This window comes from Artibeus jamaicensis, unplaced genomic scaffold, assembly GCF_021234435.1.
Source record: "Artibeus jamaicensis isolate MK-2021 breed Jamaican fruit bat unplaced genomic scaffold, CSHL_Jam_final contig_327, whole genome shotgun sequence".
Taxonomy (NCBI): domain Eukaryota; kingdom Metazoa; phylum Chordata; class Mammalia; order Chiroptera; family Phyllostomidae; genus Artibeus; species Artibeus jamaicensis.
The window spans coordinates 6,596,643-6,609,681 of record NW_026521772.1 but is presented as its reverse complement, the minus strand read 5'-3'; the positions used below and the strand labels follow the sequence as shown (position 1 = coordinate 6,609,681).

The window sequence follows — 13,039 nt, the reverse complement described above, 5'->3', positions numbered from 1 at the left end:
GGGCAGGGAGGGCTGCACTCTGACCACAGTCCATGGAAGAAGAACGACCCTGCTGTGGCCCGTCTCCATGGGGCACAGCAAGGTCCTTCCAGTGCGGGTCCACGGCCAGTTGTCTGAGTCTGTGGCTTAGAATGACACTGTTCAAAGACCAAAGGTTTCTCCAGCTATGCGATTTAGTGAGGTCGTTCTGCTCTGTAAAGGTTAATTCTAATTCAATACTAGGCGTCTCCAACCTTCGAACAAGGCCCCCCTCCCCCCAGGGCCCCAAATACTCTCCAGCCTCTTTGAGTAAATGCATCATTAAATGTAGGGAGAGCAAGAAACCACATTTCATATCTGTAAAAATGCTAAGGTCATAAAATCTTTTGAAAATATACAAAAATATCCTTATATGTATAATACAAAAAATAAGATGGGGACTTTTGACCTCTTTTATTCAAAATACATGTTCAAACTCAACCATAGATACCAAGGATTAAACTTGAGCATCTTGACAAGGTTCCACTAGTGTCAGGGGCGTGTCAGGGCATGTCAGGGGTGTGTCAGGGGCGTGTCAGGGGTCCACCGCACTCTGCGCAGGGCTCGGAGCCCTGGCGGTCCTGCCTCTCCTGGACCTCCTGGGACACCGGCAGGTGAGAGCATCCACGCGGTGTATGTGCGGATTCTCGGCTGGGGCAGTTATGGATGAATGGTGTGCAGTGGCAACCCCCTGAGCACAGGGAAGAAAAGCAAGGGGCAAAGGTGGGAGCACGTGGAACAGGATCTGCCTGTGTTGCGTGATGCCAAGAGGCCCCGCGTCCCTGCAGGCCGTGGTCAGGGAGCCCGGCTCCCAGTGCAGCGTCGACCTGACCGGCCGCCCAGGCGTGGTCAGGCCTTTGGGCTTTCGCGGAACAAAGCTTGTTCCCCCCACAACTGCAGCAATGAAAAGACAGCAAGATCCTATGGGAAAATTCCATAAAGGTGAGTCCAAAAGCCCATAAAGCTAGCATTCAGGAGGGCCCAGGTGGACATCGAAGCAGAGAGAGGTTGGGCAAGACATCAGGATTACCTTAAAACTGCTTCCTATAAAATCACATGCTCCACCCTAACCCTCAAATGCCCCAGTCACCCGGTAGACATCAGGTAGGAAGGAGCCTGAGCAGCTTCTGAGAGCACGCCGTCCACGCCCTGAAAGGGCCTTTGTGCGCTCCACTGGGGACATGGCCATGTCCAAGTTCATATACCATCCCTGCCTTAGAGTGACCCACTGAGGTAGGTGGAGAGACAGTGCAGAAAAATATCAGAAATGTATAAAAACACTCAGAATCCTGACCCTACCCCAAAAGAAAAACCAGATTCAAAAAGTAGTAACCAAGTTGTTCCATAAACAATATCGGTAGCTCTCCATGGAGAACGAGGTGCTATTTGGGGCATTACGATCCCGCTGGTCCTGGCAGCAGCCTACAGAGGGGTCACTGTTACCCTCGTTTCACCAACCACAGAAGAGAAACTCACACAGCAAGTAACTGGACGGGCCGGCACGTGCCAGCCAAGCGTGGCTCCTAAGCCCTCTCTGCCGTGAAAAAACTGGCCGATATGCCAGTCACTGTCCGTGCTTTGCCCTGGCCAAAGCTGGTGTGTCACTGAAAAGACGCGACACAGGTTTATATCCTCAGAGGAGAGGGAGGTCTCGGCAGCGGGAGAATGAGGAGTAGCGCGAGCAGGACAGAGGAGAGACAGTTCGGGACAGGAGGTCAGGGCTGCGGAGGCGCTGCGGACCCTGCAGCCTCCTGAGGGTCACTGCGGGGACCGTGGATTTACTCAGAGGAGACAGGTATACGAAGAGGTATAAGAGGAGGGCACTGAGCTGAGCAGACCGCCATGAACACGGGGAACAAGGCTCCCCTTTCAGGTGGCTGACATCTATGGAAGAGAGAGCCAGGTGATTGGCAGTGACTGGGGTGGACAGCTGAGTTAGAGGGGTGCAGTCTCACGAGGTGACATTTTGCCTATGTTGACCATGGCGAAAGGGCACGCCAGGCCAAAGGAAAAGCTACAGCAAAGGCCCCAAGAGAGCCTGCTGGGTTGTGGGGTGGCAGAGAGACGGGTGAGCAAGGTGGGGTGATGGGTGAGGGGACCGTGGTCAGGAAGGCTGGGCAAGCTGGTGCAGGGCCCAGTAAACGAGGATAAGGAGTCCGGGTGCTATCTGAAAACAAAGCCACTGGAGCTTTTCAGCAAGGAAGTCATACAACCTGGGGCGCATTTTACAAGGCCACCGCACTCTGGTGGAGAACGTACTGCTGGGAGGGAGCTAGGCAGGAAGCTAGGAAGGGAGCTGCTAGACTGCCCGAGGCGGGAGGCATGGTGGTTCACAGCGGACCCCACAGTGGGGAAGAATGAATGGACCCCCACTGTGAACGACAAAGAGAGGAGCTCTTTAACAAGTGAGTGAATTGTTCTTCACTTTTCCCCTGGCTCAGGGGGACTGGGTTGAACACACTTCCTGTCCCCAACTCTGCCAGGACCCCCTCGAGGCGCCCGGGGCCCCTGAGAGACACTCACAGGCTGAGCCTCTTGACCATGCTCTTCCGAGGCTTGGGCGAGGTGGCGCTGGCATCAGGCACCGCTTCGATCTCACAGGACAGGGCGTAGCTGGGGAAGAGAAGGGGGCGCCGGAGGTCAGAGCTGAACAACTGAAGCGCAGATTTACACTCACATGATTTGCTGGTTTTATTTTAGAGGCAGGTTCTGATTATCCAAAGTAAAGACATATACTGTTGTTCTATCACCCATGTCAGAAGGTTCTGACTTAATGGCCAGATCTTACAGATTTGCATTATGAGCCTCTGCCCCGCACCCCCGTACCAGCCTCCAACACGTGGATCTGTGTTCTGTGGCAACATCGAAGGCCGATGCCGATCTCTTTCCTGATCACGCTCATCCCACTGCCAAGTCAGGGGAACAGTCATCTCTTCACTGTCTCCCTCCTGCTGCTTTGTATGTGCGTGCACATACTTATCTTTTCTGCAAGTTTCTTTGAAAGAAGAGACTTGTAAACTACCTAATCTTCAGCGAACAGAGGCAGTTACATTACTGATAGAGATACATCAATATGGTTTTTAATTGCCAAAACCTCTTCAATTAAAAGTGCCCCAGATTCAGACATCTCCCAGCCAGGCAGACAGAAATCCCATAAACACAAGAGGAACTGATATCTGACGAGAAAAGTCTTCTGTGAAAGCTTGAACTCCAGGTAGCAGATGCACTGGTTCTGGGCGGGTGAGGAAGGGTAAGTGTGGTGATTAGCTTGGTAACTTGCAATTATGTGTACATTTTTTTGAACCTAAAGATATGTACAAGTATTTGTTCAATAGAAGGCAGAACCAAGTCATTGATATGGGAGTTATTCAAATATTAACTTAAGCTGTAGGGATTTTTATAAATTGCAAGAAAAAAAGGATATGTTTAACCAAGATTCCTTTAATCATTAAAAAGTCACCTGCACAGCTGATGCTCTGAGCCTGGACTTCGATCCAAACCATGGCCCAGCGGTATGTTCCATAGGGGAGAAGGGTGGACACAGAGAGAAAGCTAATTCACACAAGTGATCATCGGATCAGAAAACGCAAACAGGCAATACCTGCTTTGTTTTCTGCATAGCAGAGGAAACATCTTCACCGAGGCGGACTCTGAGTGAAGCAGAGGTTTTGTTTTAATGTAACAGGACCGAGCTCTTCTGGGATTTAAAAAGACCTCAGAAATCACCTACCTTTCAAATGGGGAAACTGAGGTTTATACAGGTTACATGGTTTGCCCAACATTAGACAGCCGCCTTCAGAGCTTGGGCTACAGAGTCAGCAGACCTGAGTGCGAGTCCTGACTCTCTCACTGATTAGTTACGATACTCTCTAAACCCCATTCCGTCACTGACAAAATACTTAACGTGCTGTCGATTTTGCTGTGCCTGGTAGAGCGTTCAGGGAAACCCCTTGGTCTGCAGTGGGGGGCCAGCGAATACTCTCCATGTAGGACCAGGGAGTAAGCAGTTTAGGCTTCGCAGGCTGCATGGTCTCTGTAGCAACTACTCGGCTCTGCCTTTACGGCATGCAAGCCCCATAAATAGATGTGAACGGATGGGCTGGGTTCCAATAGAGCTTTATTTATGGATAATGACATTTGAATTTCAAATGACTGCTCCGTGCAGTGTGCTGGATGCGGCCTGCGACTCTAGTCCTGCACGGTTAAGACACGCCATCGCGGGGCCGACACTCAGACACTAGAGGTGACATTCCTGTCCACACTCGTCCACCACTACTGTGAAACATGCCTCTTGTGTTCCAGCCACACCAGAGCCCTCAATGGTCCTCCAAATGCCAAGCATGCCAGGCCACCAAGCCAGGTCACGTTATTCCCTCTGTCTGGAATGTTCTGCTCCCATTCTCCTGGAACAGCCTTCTCTCTGCTGCCCAGCCCCACCCAAATGTTAGCACTTTATGACTATCTTCCCTATTTCCACCCATCCTTGGCCAAATGAATTGTTTTTGCCCAAAGGTCCCGCAGCATTTTATTTCAATCCTTCATGAGCCTGGTTTATTCTCTGATTAACGACAGCAACAAATATGGTGACAATGGTGGTGGCAGTGGTGGCAGTGGTGGTGGCGGTGATGGAGGTGGAGGTGATGGAGGGAGAGGTCAAGGTTATGATGGTGGTGGTAGAGGTGGTGGTGGTGGGGGAAGTCAAGGTGCTGATGCTATGATAAACACTTTAACAATGTTTTTTCCAGTATTTCATTTAATCCTCACTAACAAGTATCTCATAGAAGCACACCCTAAAGGTCAGGAAGAATAAGTGACTTGTTTAAGGCTACAAAAATAAGTAAACGTAGAGCAGGAATCTGAAAGCACATCTTCCGATGCCATCAGTTCAGCGCTTCCTGCTACATCGTTACCCTTTGGAAACCGAACGCCTGGAACCTGCAGCTGCGCACTCCACAGCTGGTGAGTGAATGGCCACACGAGGACCTGGACGCCGTACTCCCCTTGCGACACCGCAGCCCTGCCTTGGTGGGCAGTGTGTCCACCCACCTCTCCTCCTCTGTCAGCAGCTGCTGCCTCTGGAACCACTGGATGAACTTGGGCTCCGGGGCCATACAGTAGCTGTTGCAGGCAGATTGTAAGAGCTTTATTTGGGCGATCACTTCAAATTCCTAAAGAAGACAGAACACCAAAAAGAAAGAGTGAGTAATAAGGCCAACCCAATACACCATTTTTCAATATGAAAAATGCCACATTTGGAAAAACAACAGAGAACATCATTGAGGAGGGCTCCGGAGCACTGCCCTCCTTAGAAATAAAGTAGCTGAGTAACTCCTAAAATTCCAACTCGGAATCTTTCAAGTACTTCTATGCTTTTAATTGTCAATCCTCCGTTCTTCCCAATAAAGCAACTCATATGAATAAAACCAGCTACCAAAGCAACTCAAACTAGTTACTGTCCAAAGTCTTAGCAACTTTCCTTTTTTCTTTTCCATTTTTATTCTAAGGATAGAAAAGTTATTTTTAAATCCAATACTTCCAAAATGTCTTTAAATTTTCTATGTCTATAGCCTAAAAGATAAAAAAAAAAAATAAGTCCAGAACTTCCCAAGGTCCCCACGTCCGTCTTCTCCAACCCTTTCTCCTCAACAGATGCCTCATGGTATGGCTGAATATCTAAACATTTCCAGGCCTTGTAAACTTGAATGTTTAGATTTCCTGAATCCTTGGGTTGTTGCTACTCCAGGACATCATTTAACTAAGTCTTTTAAAGCTCACAAGAGAAGCAAGCATGTAATTATGTCCGAAATTATTTATACTTCTTTAGATGCATCAATAAAGATTTTTATTTTGGAGTAAGCAATGGGTATAAGCCTTAGCCTTAGATTTTACACTCAAACTTTCTTGAGAGTTTTCACATGCTAGACTTGAAAGGAAAGAGATGACAGTCCAGGGTCGTTCTGAAGTTAAAGGACAAAGGTGGGTAAGTGTGGAGGCAACAACAATCTGTTCTCTCATTACAGGACGTGACAGAAGTAACTCAGCGAATGGAGGATCCCAAGGTGTCGACATGCTATCAATGACCTCAGTCCTTGGGCTCAGTATCCTCAAGGTAACTGTATCATCAGGCGACAGAAGTGAGTATATTCTGCCAAGGACAGGAGAGTAACACCTGTCTCGGTGAGTAGATCTTGTCACTAGTGAGCTCAGCCTGCTTAGCTCCTGAAATTCTGGCTTTAACTCCAGGGTCGTTTTCTCCTGAACGTTTCTCTGACCCCACAGGTTGGGGGGATATATACCCCTCCTTCACGCCCGTCTAGTACCCGCTACTGCTGCTCACCAGCCCCTAATCAGGTAGCATTAAAATTGCCTACTCATGTGCCCACCTTCCTCCTGGACTGGGAGCTTTAGGAGACAAGGAGCTCTGTTTTTGTTGTGTTTGCTTTTGTTTCTGCTGCCACACCCAAACCTGCCATCGTTCGGAGCACCCTGACCCACGTTAGGTGCGCGATCAGTGTTTGTGGGATACAAGGATGAGTGAAAGACTGAAGAATGAGAAGAGTACTCTGGGGTGAAGTTAGTATTTTTCACACTCATCTTCCTGTGGGTCTTTAAAGTATCTATTTAAATGCACCCTGCTAACACTGTAGCTATAGCGAATTCTCAAAGCTCTCTGTTTTATCTTTTTTTAGTGCAGTGCAGAACTATTCCACTGTCCAAAAAAAGAATTAAAATTTATGTCGAACACCCTTTGCTATGCTAACAGGAAAGAAAAAGACTAATTATCCACATACAACCATGAAGACCCCTTCCTTCCCTGTCTCAAACAGAGCCATAAGAGGTAACTGTCTGTTAACTCTTCATCGTCATTTATTCTCATGAAACCCCTTCTCCTTAATAGGATGAATTATTGTTGAAGCTAATTGTGAAGAAGGACAGGGGAAGGGGATAAGGGAAGCCACGTGAGCTCTGCAGCGGCTGGACAGGATTGGAACCCTGGCTCTGCTACCGGGTGACTCTGCGCGGGTGACTTCATCTCTCTCGGTCACGGTCCCCTCACCTTTGAACTGGGGATGAAAAAAATCAACCTCTCAGGGCTCCTGGAGGGTAATGTATAGGAACATGGCAAGCTCAGAGGTGTATGACAAGTGTTTGGTAAATGCTAATTCATTTTTTCTACCTCTACAAAAAAAAAAAAACATGTCCCCAAGATCTCTACTTACCCTTCTCCTTTTCTCAAAGTTTATCAGCCCACCCTGAAAGAAAAAAAAAAAAGTGACAAACCAAACTACTTTGAGACACAGCCAAGGCCTAGGTCTTATTAAAATCAACCAAGTCATAATTATTAACACTATACTTATGGCTAGCTACTATGGAGGAAGAGAAGCATTGTTTGCTTCAAGAAAAACATTCTTTTAATAACGAAAGGACAGAATAGGCAAATAGCCTTCTCTTAAAATGTCTGAAAACAACCAAAAGAGTAATGATTGAGGAGTTACAATTCAGAATCCAAATGCATTTGCGTCCTGCAAAGCTGAGTTTCAATTCTTCATCCCCCAGCTCCCATTCCCAGTGGGCTAAATTTAACTTCTAAGCCACTGGCCACTCCCCACAAACTCCTAACACCAGTGAGCGTTTCCTGAGATACGCTGGGGCCGAGGACGTGAAGAGACATTGAGCTCAGGAGATGCGGCACGAATGAGCGGTGAATTTGGAGGCACGTACGTACTCAATTATGCTCCTCCTTCTCATCACAAAGGCTGAGCACGTGATAACCACAGAGGTGAGATAAACTTAACTACACACGAGCAATCCCTAAATCTCATTCCCAATACCCAATTTATTTCCCACTTAATACTTTATTACTATTACTAAGAAGTAGCTTGTTTGATGGGGTTCACCTCTTTTCCGGTTGAGAGAGGGCACACTTGCCTAAGAGTGGGTGCCTCAGAGAAAAAAATATGAAAAAAAAAAGGAATATTTGAAAACCTACAAACTGGACTGACTCCTTACCCCACCAGACAGAATGGAATATTAGGGTATATTACCACCTCCCCAAATCCAACTCAACATCAAGGTCTTGCTCAAACCCGCTCCTTCACAAGGTCCTACCATCTCATCCCTCACAGGGAACCAATCATGACCTCCGCTCTCTGAACGGCATTTGCGTTCGAATCCCCAAGTGTTCTGGCAGCCACTGCTGCTCTGCTGCCTGCCTTCCCTGGGGCTGTGAGCCACTCCGGCGTGACTCACCTCTGTGCTCCTGGGAGCAGCCAGCAGAGCACCTCATACACACGATGAGCCTGCAGTTCGTACTCAGAAAAGGGAATCTCTCCCCCGGGCACCCACTCCGCAGGCCAAGGGCCCACTTCTGCCACCCGCACGGCACTCACCTCGATGTGGTCCTGAAGAGCCGTGTCGAGCATGGTCAGGTCGGTCAGGAAGGTGCCCAGGTAGGGCACGGTGCCCTGCATCACGCCCTGAGAAGCAAGCACAGCGAAACCCTCTAGGTTGTTACCGCCACGCCTAGGACTCTGAAACCTCCCCACCGGAGCACCGGGCCCGCCGTGGACTACGGGCAGCGGCTCGCCCATGCGCACGTGGAAGCCGCGATCTTTGAATGGCCAGGTTGGGAGATTAACTAAGGACCAATTCAAGGCCTAATGTGGGCCATTACAGCTAATCCATGAATAAAATTGTGAAAATGCCTACACAAATAGCACAAGAACTCCATCAACTAGTATCTAACTTTCAAGGTCTTGAAAACCAAGCCCCAAAGCCGGGAATCAGACAACCGTCACTAGTGGTCACAAGGGGCTTATACTGTGTGAGCTCGGGTCTGAGACACCAGTTCTCTGTCATTGTGAGGGGACACAGGGGGCGGTCTGGAGGGGCCATCAGGGAGGGTGCCGGCCACCACACACTGGAGAAGAGTGCGGACCACATGGGGACAAGACGTAACTGTGCCCTCTCGGCCTAGACTTCATGACTCACTTTCAAAAAACAGAGGCGGGGGGGAAATCGTGGCTTCGGGGTGGAAAGCCTGGCAAACTCTACCTTGATCAGGTGATGAAGGCTAACACCCCGAGTGACACTGGGTGCATTCGCCCCCTGGACAAAACGCGGTGAGAATGTCACTCACCCGGGGACAGTTTCCCCCAAACCCACTCCTTCGGTCTAATGACCAGGAACACCACAGATGCAACCTGATTGTGGGACAGTCTCAGGACGGTCAAGGTCATGAAAACCAGGGAAAGATGGAGACACGGGCCCACACCGGAGAAGACCGGGGGACGTGACAACCGAATGGGCGTGGGGCGCTGGGCTGGCGCCCGGGAGGAAAGAGGACACTGATGGGCGAGTGCTGCGAGGCAAAGGAAGCCTGGGTTCCGGGCGGCAGTGGCCGCCGGTGTCATGTCGTCGCAGTGACAGATGTGCCATGGTCACGGAAGACGTCCACTGGGGGAAACTGGGCGAGGGGCTCAAGGAAACTCACAGGCTCCCCGGAACTTCTTTGTTAAGTTCCAGAATCAAAACGCTTATTTTTTAAAAATTGGCCCTTGGAAATCAAAGTAGAAATACTTCAACTGCAGGTCTGTACCATATTGACTTCATCAGATTTCCTTTGAAATCATCTCTGTTCTCCGTAGGGCCACCAAGACCCTAACTGTGTCGAAAAGAAAATGAAAGGGCATTTCCATGGTCACCTTATCCTCAAGTCCAGGGGCACTTAGGGAAATTCTGGAAAGAAAAGAGAGTCTCGGCCGGGCAAGGCCGGGCTGCGGGATGCAGCTGGCTGTGTCCTCAGCCAGACCTGCTCCAGGAGGTCACCCCTTGGAGGGCTGTGTCCTTCAAGAGCTCACTGTCAGCTGCAGTGACTCCTTCCCCGTCATGCACGCCAGGTCTCATCCTAAACCAAAATAATCTTCTTTTTTTTAAAGCTATTTTTAACTTGTCTTTGAACAACTAAGGGAGCCCAAAATGCTGTGAGTTTCTTACAGGCTTTAGGTTACAGAGTAGAGGCCTATCGTCCAAGAACACTCCCGACTGAGGTCCCTCTTTCCAAAGGAAGAGGAAACCGTCTCTGAGAACATGTGTAGCTGATCAGCCTCTGGTCTCCTCTCTCTGGTTTTCCCCACTTGGGGCTCAAAGTTAGGAAGGCTTCTCCGGTCAAGCTAAAGATGATAAGAACTCTCCTTCAGCCTGGAAGAGGGAGGTGTGACGGCCCAGGGCACTGAAAAACCGAAAGCCTTGGTCTGCCCTTGGGGTTAGCGAGGGGAGCTGCAAAATGCCTGCGGGGTCGGGACAAACGAGATCTCCAGGAACACAGACCAAGTCCTCCGGTAGGCAGACACTCTCTTTCTTCGGCACCCCTGTCCTGGGCCCCCTGGGTTGCGGTGTCCAGAACTGGTTACAGTAATGCATTCCCACGGGGGAACTGAGGCCCAGGAGGCCTCCAGGCCAAGGGAGCAGCGGCTCCTCACTGCAGGAGTGGACCGAGGAAGACAGCAGGAGGGACAGACGTCTACTAGCTGCAGACTGTTCCTCACCTCCAGAACAATTATCTCCAAAGAACATTGTGGTTTGTGAGTTTTGACTTCCTGCTGGGTCAATTGGGAGTAGGAACACCTTTCCTACAGGCCTCCCTGGGTTACTGAGAACTGGCGAGATCAGGGGGAGAAGAGAGGACCTGCAGGAAAGCGTGGACGCCCTGCAGACTGAAAGCGCCCGTGCCAAGCGGGAGCCCAGCTACCCACCCAAGGACGCGGCCCCGTGGCTCTCAGGGAAGAACGATGCCTGTGCATACCATATCCTTCTGCAGCTGAAGCCGCCTCTGAGTCCGCTTCTGGTTCTCTTTGACACTGCTGTCCAGGTTCGCAAATTTTGAGGTTCCTTCCTGAAAGAGAAGCACACACAGAGACGAGGATGGAGAAGGGCGATCCCAGAAAGAAGTGCGGTGGCATCTCGTGCTGGGTCCAGCCCCTATGCCCACCTGTCTGGACACCAGGAGAAATGAAGAGGCCTGCAGCGGGCTCCGGGCAGAGCCACCAAGTCCACTCTGGCTTGTCGCCAGTGGACTGTGTGTAACAAAACCTGGTGGCCTTGGATTGTCCTGTTCCCCCCTAATCTGTGATGAGAGCTCGGTTTGGTTGTAAAATCTATTGTCCATAGAAGGCAGGCAATCCCTAGAAGTGGAGACAATTTCTGCACACCCCAAATTCCGCTCAGAGCCATCACACATCCTGGAAATGGAGCGCTGTTCCTCTGTACATTTTGTGATTTCTATAATGCATGTGCCAGCGTTCTGCGAAAAGGGGCTATTTCTGTGGTTTTCTTAGCTAAATGAAACTCGCGTACAGGAAGTTCTCTGAGGAAGCCCAGCGCCACGGGGCCCGCAGACCTTTGCACATGCCCTGCTCTGCTTGCCCAGTTGGGCCACGCAATCTGCCGCCTCCAAGGTTCTGGAGGGTTACAGACCAGGGCTTCCTCCGGGCGCCTGGGGACAGGCAGCCCTCCTGTGCCTCCTCCGGTCTGTTGCACCAGCCACCTCTCAACCCTCCCACGTGATGGCTGATGTTGAGTTTGCTGACTGAGTGCGAAGTGCTTTCCGCTTTGTGGTTTCAGTCTTGTGAAGGTCACATTTTCCAGGAACCGTATGAATGGGAGACACATTTCACAGTTCAGTAGTGTGCAACTTGCACGTCAGTTTTCCCTGAGTCAGTTTCCCTGGGTTTATTCTACCTCCAGAGCATGTGACCTCTTGCAGGGAGGTGTCCATTATCTTCTGTCCCTCGCCAGCCTTATCCCAGGTCCAGGTCACCGCTGGGGACAGAACCCACAGTGACTTACTACCCACTTTAATTCTCCCTACGGCGATCGATCATTGGGAGCATTATCATTTAATAACCTCCTACTTAAAGTTTTTCCTGGGGATGAAGGGAAGCAGCCTAAAATGTGCCATCTCCTGTGCTCAGAGGGTGTGAGTCCACCCAAATTCTTGAAAATTTTCTTGGAGTGAGAAATCGAGTCTGACTTCAGGACGCGCATCCATCTGTTCCAGCAGGTCTTTCTGGCTCCCTTCCACTTTCTGGATCGTCGGCAGAGGAATTGTGCACAGAAATTATTGCAGATACACCTAAAATTCCTACCGAGGATTTCTGAAAAGTTAAAAGGTCCCTGACAACCATAGAAAAACAGAGATGGGAGGGTCCTTAAAAGAACACTTAGGAGAACTTCCTCCCTGGTGGGGGGACGAAGACCTGAGACCAGGAGCTAAAGACGAGCTGATGTCAGGACTTCAGGATCTCAGGATACGGAGAGCCCATCGCTGGCTGGAGAGCCAGCCGATGCAGTTCGAGGTGTCAGCTGAAAAGGCCACTGCCTGCTAAACCCAAACAGTTTCAGCTTCTCGCTCCCCAGCCCTCAGTCCTCTGCTCGGCAACGTCTCTCAACACCGATCCCTCGAAACTTCTCGAAGCTTTTCATAGGTTTTCTGAATGCGTCACTCTGGTGCTTTCCGCCTGCCTCTTTGCTGCTCCTGCTCAGACTTTCTTAGCGGTTCTTCTTTCTGCCAAAGTCATCTTCTTGTGTTTTGCTAAACTCATGTCTTCGAGAATACTATCCAGTCCCAAGACCTTAATCGTCACCTGTGTTTGGATGGATTCCGGAGCCCTCCCTCCACAAACTTCCCACTACCTCTCGCTCATCTGGCCCTCCCCCTTGTGCAGAGGTCTCACCACAGACTCACTTTCTCTTTCCATCTTTAGAAGAGTTCGGCTGCCCTCATCCATCCTGTTCCTGGGCGTCAGGGGGCATCTTCTCCTAGGTGCTACCCAGGCATTGGATCCTTCCCCATGTGTGCAGGCTGAATTATAGCTCAGAAGCTAATGGTAATTATCTGAATAGGTCTTCGCAGTCTCCTGCTCCTGCTCCGACCCTAGTGTGTTTGGGGGTTCACCGAACAATAATACATCTGTACCAGAGCCAAATTCTTGGGCCTTCCTAGAAGTTGTCCGAATCAATG

The 13,039-nt window shown here is 50.1% G+C and overlaps 1 protein-coding gene across 4 annotated transcripts in view; it reads right to left on the bottom strand.

Annotated features, from left to right (window-relative positions):
* Positions 1-13,039, bottom strand: part of RGL1 (ral guanine nucleotide dissociation stimulator like 1) — a 218,595-nt gene that overhangs the window by 14,985 nt on the left and 190,571 nt on the right. For all 4 annotated transcript variants that reach the window (XM_037145679.2, XM_037145680.2, XM_037145683.2 and 1 more), the window contains 5 exons: positions 10,823-10,912; positions 8,409-8,495; positions 7,239-7,271; positions 5,065-5,186; positions 2,542-2,631 (listed from right to left, as the gene is read on the bottom strand). In XM_037145679.2, the coding sequence (XP_037001574.2) occupies positions 2,542-2,631; positions 5,065-5,186; positions 7,239-7,271; positions 8,409-8,495; positions 10,823-10,912 (422 nt within the window). The remainder of the gene's footprint in view (positions 1-2,541; positions 2,632-5,064; positions 5,187-7,238; positions 7,272-8,408; positions 8,496-10,822; positions 10,913-13,039) is intronic.